The 20,483-nt window shown below is 44.9% G+C and overlaps 1 protein-coding gene across 4 annotated transcripts in view; it reads left to right on the top strand.

Annotated features, from left to right (window-relative positions):
* BCAS3 (BCAS3 microtubule associated cell migration factor) overlaps positions 1–20,483 on the top strand; it is a 467,999-nt gene that overhangs the window by 208,020 nt on the left and 239,496 nt on the right. For all 4 annotated transcript variants that reach the window (XM_079955512.1, XM_079955511.1, XM_079955513.1 and 1 more), the window contains 3 exons: positions 7,381–7,505; positions 9,615–9,780; positions 12,694–12,794. In XM_079955512.1, the coding sequence (XP_079811638.1) occupies positions 7,381–7,505; positions 9,615–9,780; positions 12,694–12,794 (392 nt within the window). The remainder of the gene's footprint in view (positions 1–7,380; positions 7,506–9,614; positions 9,781–12,693; positions 12,795–20,483) is intronic.

The raw sequence follows: 20,483 nt of genomic DNA, 5'->3' as shown, positions 1-20,483 counted from the left end.
TTTTTCTTTTCTGTAAACTGAAAATGTAATAAAAATTTTAATAATAAAAAAAATGAATGTAAGTTTGGAGGCAAACCTAGTTTTGTTTCTGTGAAGCAGAAGAGATCTGGGTTCCATGGGGAACAGGGCCTTTTCAGTGGTGGTGTTGATGTTTTCAAAACCCCTGCACAAGAGTTGCCCATACAGCTATGTCACTATATGGCTCCTGTTGCTTGGTGAATACTAGTCTCTTTTTTTTAAAAGCCTTTTGGAGAGAGGCTGAACTGATAACGTCTTCTGCTTAGTGGTTCTCTTGTTGTAGTATTTTATCACACTGCCTTGATTGGATGTAGCTCTGTGCATTTAGTCACTTCAAGTTCCCTTTGTGTAGAAAGAATGTGATAGAAAATGTTAAAATAAATAAATCCCACCGAGACAAAGCTGGATTTTTGCCCCTTACATTTTTTTAAAACAAAGTCACAGACGAGTAGTCTGTACCATTTTGGCTTAATGGACAGTTTATTTCATGTACTCGAAAGTAACGGAACCCTATATTACATCTATCTGTGGCTATGCTTATTTTTCCTGAGTGAGATGGTAAAAGGAATGAATTTGAATTTTGGTTTGTGGATGCACATTCTTCAGATTCTGTTGACTGTGGAGAACACTTCTGCCTTTTGCGTCCCACATCCCCCCCAAAAAAAATGCTTTCAGAAGCTTTAATCTTTAAACTTAATCAGAAAACTGAAATAAATTACAGGGAGCCAAACTCTCCCCCTTCCCCCCATTCAAGTTTAATTAGCCACCCAAAGCACAACCCAAAAGGAACTTGATAACAGCAATGCCTGTTCTTTTAAAAAAAAAAAGTCTTGTTCCAATCAGTAATGACTTTGCACTGTGCAGTCCGGATGAAAAGAAACATCTACATACTACTCTTAGCAATGTGTGCTGAGCTTTGAGATCTGAATAAATTATTGGTTTATTGCCGGGTAGGAGCAATGTATTCAGCCCTGAAAACCACATCAACAGTATTGCATAAGCCAGATCGCTGCAGTAGTAACATGTGAATTGTGATTAAAGCAGCTTGCTTGCCACGATTGTGAATTACTCCGATTTCACTTTATGGATGGTGGTTGAACTATGATTCCTGATGATGATGATTACACTCCTCCTCTCTGTAGATCACTTTTAAAAGAAAAGAAGAAGAAAATCTGTGGCTTAATCTGCTGCAACATTTAGTTCTCATTGGTAGTGCATTTAAAAAGTCCAAACTTTTATTTTCTTTTTAACTTCTGTGCCTGCCATAGTTTTCAAGGCGCCAAGAAGTGACTCACTCATGTATGCACATGGAATAGAAGAAAATTTGGAAAATTAGGAATAGAAGAAATTTGGCCTTTGGCATCCTTGCTGTCCCATAGACATTGAAAAGACTCCCCCCCCCTTTTATTGCATTTTTGTGTGGCTGGAGGAGGCTTGGTTTAAATATAGCAGGGGTACGGAAGCAGTAGCCTTTGCTACTGCTATCAGCCACGGTGGGTGAAATGTTGGGAGTTGTAGTCCCAAAATACATCAGGAGGGCTAAAAGTTCTCCACTTGTGTCGTAGATTCTGTGCATGGGAACATACAGTGATGGAAATATTTCCCAAATTGGTCAGTTGGTCAGTGGATGAAGTCCTAAATTACTGTTGAGCGCATGGCACCCCGAAATGAATTAAATCCGTAACTAGAGGTACCACTGTACATGTAACTTGCCTCTTACACTTTGTGTGGGTGGGGGGTAAACAAACAAACAAATGGAAAGCGGAAGAAACACACTGCATTTATTTATTACACACACACACTTCTGTAAAGCTGGTATTGCAAGCTTTTGAGAGCCAGTGTGGTGTAGTGGTTAAGAGCGGTGGACTCGTAATCTGGGGAACCGGGTTCGCTTCCCCGCTCCTCCACATGCAGCTGCTGGGTGACCTTGGGCCAGTCACACTTCTTTGAAGTCTCTCAGCCCCACTCACCTCACAGAGTGATTGTTGTGGGGGAGGAAGGGAAAGGAGAATGTTAGCCGCTTTGAGACTCCTGAAGGGGAGTGATAAAGCGGGATATCAAATCCAAACTCTTCTTCTTCTTCTTTTCTGGCTTTGGGAAGGTGGTGGGAGGGCTCTGGGAACCTATGAATGACATCACACCATCTTCCGAAAGTTGAGTAGGCATTCCTCCATTGGGGGGGGGGAGTTCCAGAGGTACCTGACTTCATGCGTTTTTGCATATATGTGGGGACCCCCAGAACCAAACCATGTAAGATGCAATTTACCTAACAAGGCTGGCTAGCCGAGGTGTGTGTGGCAAGCCTGCCTGTGTGGAATATTAAAGATTCATTTGGGGGGGAAAACAACCCAGCAAGGATTTGAAGCCATGGGTTCAAGGTAACCCCATGCGCCCCCTGCCCTCCCCACCTCAGCGAAGTATGTTTAAAGCAAAACTGCTATATGCCCGCTTTCTCCCCTCTCCTGCTTCTCACTCAAGTTTAACCGCAAGAGTAATCATGTTTTACAAGGCTGCCTTTTCTCTGTCTACAAAACATCATTCTTAAACTGAAAATGTTTTGGCACTGGAAGCCAGGGCTTCAGTGTGAGCCGGAGAGGACGTTTGTTTTAAAGACGTGGTGTAAATAGAACATACTTTATTCCATTTCCTTTTGAAACTGTTTATACTTGCGTTGTGAAAAATTGTAAGTGTTTGGGGGCATCAAGGGCTTGGGAAGAGACTCGTCAGGGGTGACCTTTCTGCTTACTGCCGGCTCCCGGTGAAATGCAGGGCGTGCAAATAAAATCCCATGTGGAAGTTTAGGCGATTTCTGTTTTTATACAGTGTTAAGGTGTGAGTGCATCTGCCTATGTTACAGGACACACGGACTGTGCTTCCCCCCCCCCAAAAAAAAAATCTGTGCTGCTTGAATTAACATTTTGGTGGGTTAGATTAAAAGATGACTATTCCTCTCCATCTCCCTGCTGAGCATGAGGAAGCTGAGAATGGTCCATGTTTCCAGATCTATAGTCATACCTCGGGTTGAAGTAGCTTCAGGTTGAGCATTTTTGAGTTACGCTCGGGTGACCCGGAAGTAATGGAATGCGTTACTTCCGGGTTTCACCGCTTGTGCATGCACAGAGGGTCAAAATGACGTCACGCGCATGTGCAGAAGCGGCTAATTGTGACACGCGCAGACGCGGGTTGCATTTGCTTCAGGATGCGAATGGGGCTCTGGAACAGATCCCGTTCACATCCAGAGGTACCACTGTATAGATATAGATGGGAAACCTTGGGCCCAAGGTCTGAATGTGGCCCCTGGGCCTCCCTGCCTGGCCCTCAGGACTCTCTGCAAGCAGTACCCCTCAGCAGGCCCTGCTTTGCATCCTACTTGAGTGTTTCTGCCGGTCTGGAATGTGCTCTTGATGTTACAATGCCTCTTGCTTGCCTGGATGGCGAGATGGGAAGCAGTGCTGCCTAGAAACCTCTGACTTACACATGGCTGGAATGCAGCCTGTCGTACAGTGGTAAGGCTTGGATCTATTGCTCTGCCAATTTTTCCTCTGGCCACACCCACTTTTGTCTCTGGACCCACCCACTACTAGCATGTGGTCTGCAGAAGTTAGCCTTCATGGGAATGTCAACTTTGGGGTGGAAATGACCCCGAGGTCCCTTCCAATGCTACAATTTATGATTCTATGAAATACCTTTCTTTCAGCCACCTCCCAAAGAGAAGTCACTTAAGGCAGCTTACAAAATATAAGAAAGCAGACTTTTTAAAAAGCAAGCAACAACAATCCATCATTAAAACACAATTGCCAGACTAAAAGCAGCCTCAGAGAACCAGAACGCAAGGAGCCAAAGCTAACAATCAATAAATTAAATTCAGCCAACAACTTGAATCGAAAGTTTTGTTTAAAGATAAATGTCATCAATTGCCAGCAGACACAAACTCACCTTTTGGAGCTCTGCCACGAGACATAGAAACATAGAATCGTAGAGTTGTAGAGTTGGAAAGGACTCCAAGGGTCATCAAGTCCAAACGTTTGCCCACCGTGGCAACCCATGACCCTGAGATTAAGAACCTCATGCTCTACCAACATGGAGGATTTTTTGTTTGTTTGTTCCGAGGATCAAAGTGGATGGTAGAGTTGGTCCCAGTCCCGAAATTATAGGGAGAGTGGGTGGGGTGCAGAGAGGAAGGAAGGCTGACAAAGGTGGGCGCGACTTGGCTAAAACCAGAATCAGCAAGTGGTGCCTGTGACTTACATTAAGGGCCTCTTCTCTACCTCTACCCCGTAACAGTGGAAATGGGGCCAAACACAGGGCCCAATGGTGTCCCCCAGGCCCCTCTGCCTGGCCTCGGGACTTTGCCACCATCTCAGACTCTGCTTGTCACTGGCCCTACCCCATGCCCTCAAGTGATTCTTGCTAGGCTGGAATGTGTCCTAGAACTGTGAGAATGCTTTTATTTGACTGGATGAAGAAATGTTTGTGGCCTGTGCAGGAAACCTTGCAGGCTCCCTTGAAGTCTGCCCTGCAGGATAGAAATCATGTCCATTGCTCCACCCACTCTTCCCTTTGGTCCTCACCACTGGATTGCAGAGACTCGGACAGTTTTCCACAAAGAATTTGGCCCTCATTCTGCAAAGGTTTTGTCTGTCCTGCCTCATTCGTAGATCTTGAACTCTGATAAAGCCGTTTTACCAGCCTGGGTGGAGGATAGAGAGGGTGTGTGTGTGTGTGTGTGTACTAGCCTGTTGTACAAATACAACACTTCCCTGTAGTTCTCTGCTCACGTTTCCCTCCAGCCCTACGCACTCCTACCATGTGCTCCCTAGAAGGTTCCCCAAGAAGAAATGTGATCCTCAGGCTTAAAACGATTCCTCTCCCCTCCTATTATGAGAGCACTGGCCAGTTCATGGTGTGAAATTCTCCTGCATGATACATGTCAAAATGCACAATTTCTCAGCTTGGTGCAATTATATTACTTTCAGTCATTCAAGGAGCACTCCACACCACCTCTTGTTTAGTGAGCCAGGGACTTGGTTCCAGCTGCTTCCATCCATAATACTTTCATCCCAATCGTGGTGTTCTTTCCCCCAGTTCTCAACACCTTTTCTGACACCACATAGTAACAACCTCCCATTAGCAACACTTTTAAAGGAAACAGCTATCGCTCAGCTGAACACTTCAACGTTGCCTTCAGCTTATGCATCATGGGGATGGAGGGATCAGTCTGTTACAGTTTTCCATGTCGTCCCCCCCACCCATACATCTGTTCTGCCTGTTTCCATATTAATCTGGTGGTTTTTTAAAAAAAAATCCTTTTAAAAATGCAAATATATGAAGATTCAAATTCAAATGTGTACTTGAATATGTATTCCATGCATTTGTCATTTTCAAATAACAGAAACAGTATCATTCTTTACAATAGCAGAAGAAAAAAAAAAAAAAAAAAAAGCTTAGGGTTTCTGTAGTGCTGCTGAGACATCAGAGGAGAGCAGAACTTTGTACCAAAGAGAGAGAAGGCAGGGTGGGTGTCTTTCAGTTGAATTACTTTTATTAACAAATAGAACAGCAGGATACTAAATCACCATACATTTATTATAAGTTTTTTGGGGGAAACCCCCTGCCATACCTTCCTTCTCTCCTAGATCAACCAAGGCTAGTTGCTAGTTGCTGATGTACCAAGCCTTAAGGGAGAGATGTTCTGCTGTTCTCTGTTCCTGGCAATATGCTGCTACAACAAAATACCTATTTCATTACGTATTTTATCTCGTACGCACAGTGTACGCAGTATCCAACATTCTGTCTGCTACTGCAGGGGTTATTGCACTACCAGATGGGTGAGTTTTAATGTTAAACAACAACAGAGGAATCCAAGGCAGTAGTTTCACTAGTTTCAAGCAACAGATTGCACAATATATTCTGCAGCCAAGTTCCCAGCAACCTGCTCATGCATTCTCTTGTGCCACAACGTTCTACTGGCATAGAACATTTTACCAGCGGAAAATAGTTTACTGCTAAGCGTCTTTAACTTAGCGCTACATTGGACGTAACCCTTCTCAAACATACTTTATCCTTTTAAAAACTACATTGTTTAAAAACACATTTTGGCACTTCATTTTTGGGGCAGAGAGCTGAATTGCAAAATTCAGAGCAGGACGAAACCCAAAAGATAATTCCATTATCCACGTATTAGCCACAGGAGTTGCGCCATTAGATCAGTTTCACATCAAAATGCAGACCAAACAGAATAGTCTTCCAACTCTAGCACCAAACTAAGAGTCCAGATGGCAAATTTTCAGTTCCTCGGACAAGACAGACAAAGGAGTGTTTTATTTTTATTTTTATTAAAAAATATGAACAGGCAAGGATATGGCATATGCCCTCTGCTGCCCTGGCACCAGGGAGTGCTTCTAGGTGTCATTGTCTGTGGCATGCTTGCTTCTCACTTGTTGTTGTGGATTTTGTCTCCATTCCTTGTAACTTCTGCATGTTTCTCCACCTTGGCTTGTGCTCTCTTACTATAAAAGTTGATGGTTTGCTGTTGGGTATTTAAATATGTTGTAAGTATGTAGGTTGGGGGATTGGAATCACCTGCAGGCAAGAAAGATACCAAAGTCTGGAAGCTGGGCGTTTGGAAGCAAATTTCCCCAATTCAGAAGTATCTGATCCCATTACGAGCCTGAGCCCAAATCCCTCTGAAGTTTGGACTAGGCTCTTAAGAACCTCCCTGGACAACCTACTGGATTAGCAGTAATGCAGAATCCCAAAAGTCATCCTTCAGTGAAATGGGGGGAAAGTAATTGTTTGAATCCACATGCTTCATTCATATTCTCCGCCCACCCCCAAATCTTGGTGTGGCTTTTAGACATGGCAATGGAACTGTCACATGGGGAAGAGCCTTCAGAACACAGTGCCTTTCTACCCTTCTTCCCAAACCTGGCCCATACCATTATTTGGGGAGCTAATTTTGTCAGGTGCTAATTCTTAGCAAGTGCTAAGATCAAAGCTGCCGTTTTCTCCTTGCTGCCACCGCCTCTAGCTCATCTGCCAGGGCTGGGGTGGGAAGGAGAAGAGATAGCCTCAAGGCCGTTAGTCGCCGATCTCTGCCATACCCACTGAGCAAGCAGTCAATCAAATAACCAAGCTATTTCTGCTTTATGAAAGGTTCGCGTTAATTTTGCATTTCTGAAATGCTGAACAGCCACTGTTCTGTCTGTAGGATTTATTGATTCTCCATAGTTCTGAGAAAGCAGGTCCCCTATAGCTTTGTATTGCCTCTCAAGCAAAACTTATGCCGGTGGACTGCTTGATAATAATTAGACTTTGATCTTTTTTTCTTCCCCCTTCCCTCCCACCTTCTATTTTCCATAGCAAAAGCAAGCCAGCTCCACAAATTTCACCCAGCAAATCAGTGGGAGGAGAATTCTGTGTGGCTGCCGTCTTCGGGTCGTCGAGGTCGTGGTTTGCAAGCAATCCAGGTCTTAAAAGGGAGAAAGGTTTGTGAGCTCAGAAAACAATGCATAAACAAATATGTACTATATAATGCAAAGCTGATTCATATTGGCTTGATCTATTGGTCCATCTAGCCTAGTGTTGTCTTCTCCAACTGGAAGTAGCAGTGCAGGTGCTCAGGCACGCAGAAGGAAGTCCCATTATTCACTACCTGATACTTTTTGTTTGGTTGTTCCGGGGGTTGAGCTGGGATATTCTGCATGTGAAGCAGCTTCATTCCATAGAGAAAGTGGAGCATCTGTTCTGCTTGCAGAAGGTCCAAGGTTTAATCCTTGGCATCTCCAGCTAGGGCTGGGAAAGATTCCTTGTGGGCCAATCAGTGTGGACAGTACTGAAGGAAGTAGACCAGGGTTTCCCAAACTTGGGTCTCCAGCTAGTTTTGGACTACAGCTCCCATCATCCCTAGCTAGCAGGACCAGTGGTCAAGGATGATGGGAACAGTAGTTCAAAAATAGCTGGAGACCCAAGTTTGGGAAACCCTGAAGTAGACCAGTCGTTTGACGCCATATAAGCTCCTTATGTTCCTAATTTGGGTGTTCTGCCTTTCTATTCTCCCAATCACTCTGAGGTAGGCTAGGCTAGGTCAGAGAAAGAGTGACTGGCCTAAAGTCCCACACAGTGTGTGGGGCTTGAACCCCTTCACTCCAAGTCCCACATTCTAACGCATAGATGGAGAACCTTTGGTCTTCCAGATGTGGCTGGAGGATGTCTCCCATCATCACTGGCTGAGGCTGATGGGAGTTGGAGCTCAACAACATCTGGAGCACCACTATGTCACACTAACTCAGGGAAGGGCCCTGGCACATTGGTTGAGCATCTGCATTGCATGCAAAAAGAATCCCAGGTTGAGTCACTGGCAACACAACTGGGGAGCTTCCCCTATCCAAAGCTCCATAGAGCTGCTGCCAGTCAGTGCAAACAATGATGAGCTGGGTGGACTCAGTATAAGGCAGCTTTTGAAGTGCTTTGCCACTGAGCTATGGTCCTTTCTCAGCAATGCTTGTAGATGCTGCCATAATTCTGACTCTAGAGGAGAAGTGCCAATCATGGTGGCAGAAGGAAGGAAAAGCAAAGCAGCACTCACAACGATGTGCAAGCAAGGGAAGGAAGATATCTGGAATCCATTGGAAGCTGCCTTTGATGCATATCTCAAGGTTATCTGCTCTGACTGGCAGTGGGTCTGCAGGGTTTCAGGCAAGGAGATATTCCCAGCACTACTTAGAAGTGCCAAGGGTTGACCTTGGGACCTTCTGCATGCAGAAGAGATGTTCTCCCACTGAGATGTTCTCCCATGGCCCTTCACCGTGGGAATTCCTGGGTCCAAAAGAATCTTGTAAGGAGCCCAAGGCTTGCACACTTTGAACTTTGTGGTTGTCTTTTTTGGGAAAATTTTACAAAGCAGATAATGCAAACTGTTCACAGTCTAGTCTTTGCAGCATTTATTTCAGCATTTATTTATCTTTGCAAAATATCCTCAGCAAAAGTAAAAAATAAATACATAAATGTCAGATCCCTGCCCTGAGAGTCTTGCAGTCAGAGTCTTGCAGGGTGTCGAGACAAAAAGGATGGTGGGAAAGGGAGAGGCAATATTAACATGAGCTGGATCACTGAGTGCAATCCTATACATATTAGTAGTAGTAGTGGTATACCACCTTTCATCCAAAGATCACAGGGTGGTTCACAACAGAAAAATACAAAATATTTTTTTCAATTATATTTTATTAAGTTTCAACATTTTGAACGTATAGAGTCAAAACACAATTTCATCTTTTCTCTTATTTTTGTTGACTTCCCACCCCCTTTTCTATGAATTTGTTGTTTCTCACCTCCTGCACTGTATCTTCTATCAAATCATAGCCACGATATTATAATCTAGTTACTTCTGTTGCTATTAAGTATGCAAAACACTTAATAGATGTGGGAAGGCAGGCAGGTGGGGCTTGAGCGAGGGCAGGCTGAGATTGGTGGGGCTGTGGCCCTTTCGTCCATACGGACCACCTTCCACTACATTAAAGGATGAAGGTGGTTGCATAGCATTTGCTAATGAATAAAAGAAACCCCAATGTCTTTTCAATCTTCTTCTTCCCTAACAGATCAGTCCAAACAGTTTGTCGTGGAGTCTCTCTACATCATCAGCTGCTACGGTACTTTGGTGGAGCATGTGCTGGAACCGCGGCCCCTCAGCACTGCCCCAAAGATAAGCGACGACACCCCACTGGAAATGGTGACTTGTCCAAGGGCTAGCTGGACGCTCGTTAGGTAGTCTTCCCTTTCCTAACTTCTGCTCTTGCTTCATTTTGTGCTTGCGGTTAGAGGTTCTTCTTCTCGGGTCCGATTCGGAACTTCCAGCCTCCAGGGGATCCAGTTCCAGGGCGTTCCACAGTTTTAATCACAGGTGGAGGTGTCAGAGCAAAATGTATGTGGGAATTCCCTTTTCATGCAACACACATTCCACAAGAAAAAAAACTGCAGTCAGCGTAAATTGTCTACTGAACTAGACAGACCCAATGGTCTGACTCAGTATAAGGCAACTTCTTATGTTTTTATGTTCCCAATTACAACATATATATTGACGCTGTTGGAATAGCTCAGTTGGTAGAGCATGAGACTCTTAAACACAAGGTTGTGGGTTCGAGCCCCAAGTTGGACAAAAGATTCCTGCATTGCAGAGGGTTGAACTAGATCAGTGGTTCCCAACCTTTTTTTTGGCCATGCCCCACCTAAGCATCTCTAAAATCCTGACACACACACCCCCCGGTGACATATAAGTCTTATTATCCAAAAAGTGAACTATTCATGTGGAGGAAGCCTAAAAGGCCATTAACTTGGTCTAACTCATTCTCAAATTGCCCCCCCCCCCAAAAAAATCAAATTGCCCCCCCTGTGGGGTGTGTGCCCCACGTTGGGAACCACGGGACTAGATGATCCTCGTGGTCCGTTTCAACTCTGCAATTCTTTGATTCTATATGGGGATCTGGAGTCTACTCACGTTGGTGTGTACTCTGAGCTTAACTATAATAATGATAGTCAATTGTTCTGCATCAAGCTCACCTGAAATCTGTGCAAAGCGATGACATTTTCTGCCCTGTTCCAGCCTAACTGGGAAAATAGAGTGGAAGGAGGCAGACAGATTGGCCCCACAGAAAGGTCCCGTGGGCCTGATCAAGCCCAGGGGCTGCCAACTCAGCCCTCCGCAGCCTGCAGCGAGCGACTAGACCAATTGTCTTATGCAGGTCTTCCAAGTGGGTGTGTTCTGAAGGCTATTTAAAGAAATTAGCCATGACTTACTGAATAAAACCAAAGGAGGATTGCTGAGAAAATATTGTCAGTGCTTTTGACATTTTAAAATATTTTTCAATTGATTTTCTTTTCTTTTTTTCCTGTTTGGTAGGCTCCAATCTTCTTCAGTGCTGGCTTATTCCTGGCTTAGACTAATCAATACATGATTTGCCAAGCAATTGAAGAGAGGCCAGCCCTGATTAAAATGACAACACTGTCTTTCTTTCTTTCTTTCCCAGGGCCATTATTGTCAAAACAAGCAACTTGTAATGGCATTGTGAATTCTAGCTGGATCAATATTCTGTAACTTTGCACAACTTCTTTTTCACAGATCCTTAGTTCTTGCAGTGTCATATGATACATCAATGCCCTGGGTTAGGATCAGGTCAGGCCTAAGCAATGAGTTATGAGAAGTTGCACAAAAGTGGCAAACCCACATCCCCCAGAAACATGCTTTTAAAAAACCCTTGCTGGGTTTCTGTGGCGGCCAGTGAAGGGGAAAGTAGAAAAATATGTTAATTCAGTGACTTCATGTCACACATTTATCCAAGCAAGAATTTCGTTTAAAAAGTCTTAATTCATCAGCATTTTAGTTTGAGTTTCTTCTAATGTCCACATTTCTCTATGCAATTTTGCCCATTGTATCCATTTTTGCAAAACAAGATTCCATAACATAATGCATTTTTTGCATGTTCTTTTCACAGATATATGCATCTTTATGCACACTTAGCCCTAGAGTATGTGAGTATGAGAGTGAATAACTGAACTACAAAATTCAGAGTAGTGTCAATTTTGAAGGATGGCTGTGTTTGCATATTGTTTCAGAAAGTGCAAAATTGATGGGTTTTTCTGTAAACATGGACCGAATTGGAGTTCTTCCCCACCCTTAACTAGACCACTGGTTCATCTAGACAGGGGTCTCCTCAGACTAACAGCATCTCTCCACTTTTCGAAACAATATGCAAACTGAAACGCTTGCCATACTTAGAAATCCACACTTCTCCATATTTTGCTGTGCTGTTCTCCAGCCAAATAATGTGTACCAAAAATGCATATACTAGAGCAGGTGTCTTCAAACTTTTCAGACCTGGGACTTTCAACCCAAACATACATTTAGGACCCCTTTCTGAATCTTTCACCATACGTGCTCCTGTTGCGACCCACCTTGGATCAGGCTGCAGCCCACTGCTGGGTCCTGACCCACTGCCTGAGAACCAGTGTACTCAAGGCAAAGTTTGTATATAAACACATACATTACTGAAAATAGCATACAAAAACAAATTACACAAGGAAAATTGCAAATTTGTATATTATGCAAAATTGCATATAAAGATGTGTGTAGTAGGAGAAATCTACACTCAGATCATGAGGACTTGTTTCTTTTAAAAAGAAATTCACAGAACTAATGTGAAAGTGCGGACAAATGCAGTTAAGGGGGGGGGCGGAATGAGAAACAGAAAAATTGAAATGGACAGGTTCAGCTATCCCTAGTTCCATAGCTCAGTAGTCCCCTTGGGTTTCGGGTGGCAAGAGTTCTTTCCCATCACCTGCTGCCTGTTTGCTGTGAGCCCCCAAGCCAGTTTCATACTGACGTTCGATAGACAAATAATCTGACCTGGTGGAAGTCAGCTCCCCCTGTTCCTAAATTGATCTCTGTGTCAGAAAGAGTAATGTATGAAACATGCGTGTTTTCACAACTTCCCTTCAGGTTGGGCCACTCCTCACCCCTTTCCCATCTGTGTGTGTGTGTGTGGAATATTCCGTGCTTGTACGAAACGACTTTAAATAATTATAAACACTGCACTCTCTTGCATAAATAATCGGATGCGATGACACAGATGCTGATTTTTCTTCCAGCTTAAATATTAATACTCTTTCGTGTTGCTTCCGCAGAACTCCCCAGTGGACTGAACTGCAGCCGCCCTTTAACTTGAATCATCCGCTGCTCCTGGCCGCAGATTCCGTGCAGTGCTACCAGTATCTGCTCGTTGGCTGTAAGTAACTTGGAAAACTCTCCCCTCTGGAAGCTGACCGTGTGGCTCTTTGTTTGGGAAAGCAGAAACAAATCCTTGGGAACTGAAACCTTTGTAGTTGCAACAGCTCCTCTCTCTGGCGTCAATAACCCTTGCGGCACTTTCAGGGTGTTCTGCACCCACACAAAGGATTCAAATTATATGCATGCTTATTCCCTCACTGGTGTCACTTCATACTCGCACGTAGTCTTAGACAACAGAAATGGGGAAACCTTTCTCACCCCAGGACCTGCATTTCCTTATGGGTGACATTCTAGGTGTTGGGGTGCCCAGGGAGGAAGGGGCCAGAGAGAGAAGTGGGTGGTGCAACAGATGTGCTACTTATCTTTATATGTTGTTGTTTAGTTGTTTAGTCGTGTCCGACTCTTCGTGACCCCCTGGACCAGAGCACGCCAAGCACTCCTGTCTTCCACTGCCTCCCACAGTTTGGTCAAACTCATGCTGGTAGCTTTGAGAACACTGTCCAACCATCTCGTCCTCTGTCGTCCCCTTCTCCTTGTGCCCTCCATCTTTCCCAACATCAGGGTCTTTTCCAGGGAGTCTTCTCTTCTCATGAGGAGGCCAAAGTATTGGAGCCTCAGCTTCACGATCTGTCCTTCCAGCGAGCACTCAGGGCTGATTTCCTTAAGAATGGAGAGGTTTGATCTTCTTGCAGTCCATGGGACTCTCAAGAGTTTCCTCCAACACCATAATTCAAAAGCATCAGCCTTCTTTATGGTCCAGCTCTCACTTCTATACATCACTACTGGGGAAACCAAAGCTTTAACTATACAGACCTTTGTTGGCAAGGTGATGTCTCTGCTTTTTAAAATGCTGTCTAGGTTTGTCATTGCTTTCCTCCCAAGAAGCAGGCGTCTTTTAATTTTGTGACTGGTGTCACCATCTGCAGTGATCATGGAGCCCAAGAAAGTAAAATCTCTCACTGCCTCCATTTCTTCCCCTTCTATTTGCCAGGAGGTGATGGGCCCAGTGGCCATGATCTTCGTTTTTTTGATGTTGAGCTTCAGACCATATTTTGCGCTCTATCTCTATACAGTAGGGTGCATTCCAGCAACGCAATAGTAAGAGGCTTCTACACCACAACACACCTCTCCATCCCTCATCCAGGCAAGCAAGAGGCAGCAGTCACAGTTTAAGGACACCTTCTGGCTAGGCAAAAGCATGCGAGGAGTGTCTTTAGCAGGGTTTTTGAGGGGTGGTAGGGGAAATTCCTGAGGGCCAGACACAGAGGTCTGATGGGTCACCTTCATCTCCAAAGCTTGGAATTCCCCACTCATCCTACATTAAAGGGGTTTATTATTCTGTATTATTTCAGGGGGAGAGGGTTAGACCCCATTTACAATGATTGTGTGTGAAATAGTGCTTGTCCCACCCTGCACCAATTGCTACCTGGCAGCAGCAGCAGAGGAGAGGAGAGCAGGGCCATTTCGTTGGTGCAACTTTTGGCTCTGCCTCTCCCCGAACTCTTTTTGCACCCTAGCAGATCACTAGAAAAACCTACGACTAGGAGTTTGTACCTGAGTTTGCTTATTTCCTCCTTCCTCCCTATCCATCTTCCTTTTGTGTCGTGTCTGTTCAGATTGTAAGCCTGGGATCAGGGGATCCTGTGTTTATATAGCTCGGGTCACCTCTCGGGTGCCGAGATCAGCAGAGGGCGCCGTCAGAAGGGCAAGGAATGGGAACTAGGAAGGGGCTTTCTCTGAGCCAGCCCCTAACTGGTTGAATTCCCTCCCCACAAAGGTGGACCTAGCACCATCAGTCTGCATTTTCCGCCATATGCTGAAAATATGCCTCTTTACCCTGCCCTTTGACATATGATTTTATATATAGACAGGACTTCCTCGGTGCTTGGAGTGATACAGCTGCAGGGATCTTCTTACATACCTATCCACTGGTAGATCTCTGGTGGATCAGCAAGAATTTCTGACTTCCAATTCTATAACAATAGCAACAACATTTTGAGCAGTTTTTGTTTTTTTAAGATAAAGAGGCTCAGTAGTCTGTAGTCCCCGTCCCCCCACAAAAAGAACACAGAAAAAACCACGGAGAAGTAACTGAAGACTTGGATCAATTCCGGTAAGAAAAGGGAGCCTCCACATTGAGTTAGCTAGTTCCACAGCTTCTAGATCTCAAGGAGGTTTAGAAAAGGCTACAATTTGCTTGAGACAGTATGGAATGCGAATGGATGCACTGAGTTATGTTACTGTATTTTGCTTGTTGCTGATCTTAACCTTCCAAGGGCCTTGGTGGTCATATGGGAAGACATGCTCCCTCTAGGAACTAGAACTCAGACTGCTGAGACCTTGCAAGCTGATTGCGTAGACATTTTAGCAGCAGTTTACGGCAAAGCCACAGCCTATTTTTGCACACTTTTAATAGTGCCTTTCTGTTTACTGTCAACATTAACCATTTTGCCAATGAAGTCCCCTTTTAAAACCCCATCCAGCCCTTCAGATGACTGAGTTTTCATGTTGTTGTGTGTTCTTTCACTCTCTTGGGAACTCTTGGCTTGAGATGTGCAAATTTCATCTTGCTCTCTCAGACGCTAATTTGTGCGTGAAAACTGAAAAAGTGGAGACTCTAATTTAATATCTCTACATCCCAGGCAGCAAAGTGGAAGCGCTTAATCCAATCGGCTTGGTTGATGGCAAGCCTCCCGTCGTAATATTCTATGGTATCGGGTAGACGTCTTGGCCCTATCTGGCGCAGGTTGCTATGGGGAGGAGGGCTAGGCTTGTAAATTAATCTTGCTCTTAAAGGGAGAAGGAAAACAATCATCATAAAGAAGCCGAAATGTTTCTGTGTAGGAGAAGAAAAGACCAAAGGCCAGAAGGATGCAGCTTGGCCATGTTCCTAGGAATTGTAAACATCCTCTCACCCTTTAAGGTGGGAAAAGAGCAGTGAAGTTTTGCATAAAATATGCATAGATGCAATATATAGTCCTACTCAGACTAAGTTAGGTTCATTAATTTCAGTGAGTCTACTCTGAGTAGCTTTCTCCTGCTTCTTAGTCTCTGTGCTGCCTCTTGTAGAAGCAATGCTTTTTTTACTCAGAGGGCAGTGGAGCACAGTTCTGGCACCTCTCAGGTGGGCGCCATTGTGGGCCACCGCCCCGCCCCCCCCCCCCCCGGTCTCTTGCCTTTACATATTTCTGAGAAGCCCAAAACAAATATTTCAAGTCAAAACAGAAGCTGGCCAGTGTGTGCAAGACTACATTTTTTTTTTTTAGATATACGGCTCCACCTAGCTCCTAGCCAGTCCTAGCCCCAATTGGTCAAGCTATGGGGCCCAAATTGTATTTCCTTTTTTTCAATCCGTCTCCCATGTAGCGGCAGCAGGCTTTAAGCTTTCCAGCAAGGCCTCTACCATTGCACACACATGCAATTGCCCAAGCTTCCAAGCTGCCCTGGCCGTCTGCCTGAATCTAAGAGAACAAGGGAGATGGGGCCGCATTTATTTGACCTGCACCAGAACCAGGGGTGGCCCCCAAACCAGCTTGGGAGAGAACTTGCCATAGCCTTTAGCACCTCCACAGGTGGTGAACGCAGCTATTGTCAAACCGGAATCTGTGCAGGGCTGCCCTGAGTTGCCTGGCAACTTACTGTAACAATTTCATGGTGAGTTCTGGCACCTAAGACTTTTAGAGTCAGCTGTTGGGGTTGGCATAAAACATCCACCACCAGTTTCAAAGGACCAGCTTGCAATTTCGAGTCAGAACTTTCTTGTCGTCTTGATTGACACCCCTGTTTTGTCAAGACCCTGCCTGGATGCCCAGCAGTGGCTGCATTTGAGCAAAGAGGCAACACCCGCACACCCGCACTGGCTTCATGTGTGCCATTTTCAACTCCTTCCTCCATCGTTTATTTTCCTTCCCCTTCCCTGCCGCTGCCCCACCACACAGTAGTCATTGGTCAAAAGAATGTATGTTCCCACAACGGACCTCCATGAATGGCGCCTTTCATGAGGGATGGGAGCCTCCCAACGAAAAGTGGCCAAACCCCACCATCTCATAGTGGGATCGATGTGCCGAAACAAGGCTTTGCTAAATTGCTGCCTGTGGCTGTGCTTATTTTGCCTAATGCTTTCCATCTTACGAACCAAAATAATTCCTTAGTTCCTAACCAGCTTTCTTTTCAGTCTTCCAAGGAAACGCCATCAGGGCCAAAGTTGTTTAATAGTAATAATATTCAGCATTCGTAGTCGTTCTTTTCGAATGTGCAAAGCAATGCACACAGGCTGTCTCGGTAATCCTTCAAACAGGGATAGCTCAGTCAGTAGAGCATGAGGCTCTTGATCTCCGGCTTGTAGGGGTTCCAATGCATATTATGGAGCTCCGCTCAAAATTACAGCTAAACATCAGGAAGAACTATTTGACAGTAAGAGCTGTTTGACAGTGGGATGGAGTTGGGAGGTTGTGGGCCAGGCATAGGCAAACTCGGCCCTCCATATGTTTTTTAGGACTACAACTCCCATCATCCCTGACCACTGGTCCTGTTAGCTAGGGATGATGGGAGTTGTAGTCCCAAAACAACTGGAGGGCCAAGTTTGCCTATGCCTGTTGTGGACTCTCCTCTCCATTGGAGGTTTTTGTGCAGAGATTAAATGGCCATCTGGATGCTTTAGTTGAGATCCTTGCATTGCTGGGGGTTGAACTGGATGACCCTTGAGATCCCTTCAAACTCTACCCTTACACGATTCTGAATCACCTTGTCTCATCTTAGTTCTGCAATGCAATCGCCTCAGACACCGTGTCGGGTGGTGCTTGGCACAGAAGTCTGCGCTTCGATTTTAGAACACTGTTGTTCCAAAATAGCCCTGAATGTAAAAAAATAAATAAAACCGTAGTAATCCTTCAGTTTTGCTCTTGAAAAGAAGCAATGAAAACCCCACGTGGAAAACACACCCTTGATATATGGCCATAGGAATCAGTTATGCCACATTATGAACTTCCTGGGCTATTAGATCCCATTAAATACAAGAAGATGGCAGAAGCCAAGAGCAGGAACCCTACCTGAGCTTGCTTCTACTCTTCCCCCCTTAGGGAAATATCTGTTAAGACACAAATGCTCTGCTTACCTGCAGGAGCAAATGTAATGGTCTCACATTAGCCGTGGCGGCCTGCGGTTTGATGCGCTATCACTTCCGTCAGTATGTTTAATTGCCAGCAAATGGCTAAATGGGAAGTTGGGGGGTGAATGGCCGCGGCTGTCTGCCATGTGAGCGGTAAAAGGGATTCTGGCGCCATTTCAGGGTCGCGATTTGTATCTGTCTATCAGAGCTCAGAATGCAGGCCGTTTTCTCTTGGTTTCAGACCCTCTGTATAGCATTTCTGCCAATTGTTTGGCTCCATTAAGTGTGCGGCGGTGGAGCAGGGAGGCGGGTGTGTTGGGGGGAGGAGAGGAATAAAAGCTTGAATGGTCCGAGCCGCAAGGGGCTACGGATAAGCCCTTTCTTTGTCCGGAGCTCGGAACACTGCATTAGGTCTCATTATCCATTTATAATAAGTGACCTTTGCCCCCCGAGGTCATTGAAGAAATACTCTGTGTGCTTTGCTAACAGAAGGTACCCCTCGATCAGCCGACAGACGCAACAATGAACCGTCTGATAGTCTGGTCGCACAGGGTATACTTTTGGGGCGGCGGGGGAGGCGAAAGGTTTATAAATATACAGCTTGATGCCAAAGCCTCCTCTCCCATCGCTTTAATCTTTTCTGGACAATTCATGGGTAGCCAGGGGAAGGTCTCAACTCCTCGAGAGGGAGATTGTATTTGTGCATTTTATTTTAACCTGCACACACGCTGCTTGAATTTAGCTACGTGTGACCTTTACACTGATACTAGTGAGTGGTTTTATTTATTTATTTAGATTTAAAAATAAATAAATTGCAACAGCAGCATCGAACAGCTGGAACAAGGACAGTGTTGTCTGGATGGAGCAAGTGTCCAAAAGTGGTTCTGGAGGGTGGGGTGAAGTGGGCTTGTAATCAGGCTCACAGACCTGTGTGATTTCGGGGTGGGGGAATGATTGGTGACATCTGCTGCAGAAACTTGAAGCCAGAATTCTCATATTGTAACCCACCTGGGGATAATAAAGAGTAGTTTTTTTTAACACACACACACACTTACTTCTGCTCAAGGCTATTCTAGGAACACCGGAAGTTGCCTTATACTTTGTCAGACCTTTTCTCCATCTAACTCAGTATTGTGTGCACTGACCGGCAGCAGCTTTCCAGGATCCTTTTGTATACCAAGGACCTGGATCCTTTTGTATACCAAGTATGTGCTCTATCCCTGATCTAAAGCAACAACCTTTTACCCAGTGCAGTATAGTGCAGGGATAGTGAACATGGTATGCTTCCGACACTGTTAGACTGCAAGTCTCATCATCCTTGACCGTTGGACTTGGGCTGATGGGAGTTGGAGTTCATCAACATCTTGGGCTGATGGGATTTGGAGTCCAGCCATGTTGACCACCCCTGGTATAGTGGGTGAAGGATGTGAATGTGGAACCTGTGGTCCTCCTGATAATGTTGGACTCCAGCTCTCATCATCCTTGACCATTGCCTGTGCTGACGGGAGTTGGAGTCCAACAACAGTGTTCTTCAACCCTGTATCAGATGTTGTTGGACTCCAACTCCCATCACCCTTGACCACTGGCCATGCTAACTGGGACTGAAGGGAGTCCAACATTTTCTGGAGGGCCACAGATTCTTTTTTCCACAGTTAATGGGTTTTTCCGACCATACCGGCACCTTGAAGTGCACCCAGGCACACAGTAACTTACTTCCCCTAACCCCATTATACAAGTAAAAGAGCAACAAACTTTAGATCATGCGTTGGGTTCTTCCCCCACCCCACTCCATTTCCCATAATCATGTCATATGGAAAGGGCACCTTCTGTTTACGGGCATTCTTCTTGGTCAGATATATAAAATTTATGGAAAAAGGCCTACAGAAATTAGGAGGAGGCTGATGGCAAGAATTAATATATTAACTGGTCTGCAACATTCTTTGACAAATTGCTTACTAAATACATCAAAATTGATTGGCCGCTGTGTGTTTTTTGAATTGACAAATGAGTGCATTAAAGGAAGGAGAGAAATCCATTAATTACAGCTGCCCTCGACCGTAGGAAATGTAATGATATAAATATAGATTTTGTTAAAACAAACAAACAAAAAACTAACCCCCATCACCCCCTGACTTTTGCTGTAGGGTTTGCTGGTAAGCTTACACGACATATCTTCACTATTAAATCTCTGCTGGGAGGTATTGCAGTGAGCAATTGATCTTGGTGGGAGCCTTTTTGTTGTGTTAAGATGTGACACCACATGCCACAACACGGTTGGGTTCAAGCTTTCTACAAGGATCTCTTTCCACGTTGACTTGTCTACCATGAAACATGATGATTTGAAGGGTGGGGCGTAGTCCAGGGTGGTGCTCTTCAACTTGGACCCTTAGATGCTGGTGGTTTATAACTTCCATCATCCATTGGCTAAGCTGGCTGGGCATGATGGGAGTTGTAGTCAAGCAACACCTGGAAGCCACAGATTAAAGAACTACGGTTCTATGGTTCAGTGAGTTAACACGGGAGTGTTGGTCAAGCCTATTATAATAGAATTGTAGAGTTGGAAGGGACCACAAGGGTCAT

The sequence above is a fragment of the Podarcis cretensis genome, assembly GCF_951804945.1.
Source record: "Podarcis cretensis genome assembly, chromosome: 15".
NCBI lineage: Eukaryota > Metazoa > Chordata > Lepidosauria > Squamata > Lacertidae > Podarcis > Podarcis cretensis.
The sequence above is the reverse complement of the archived record's forward strand: the minus strand, read 5'-3'. Positions and strand labels throughout refer to the sequence as shown.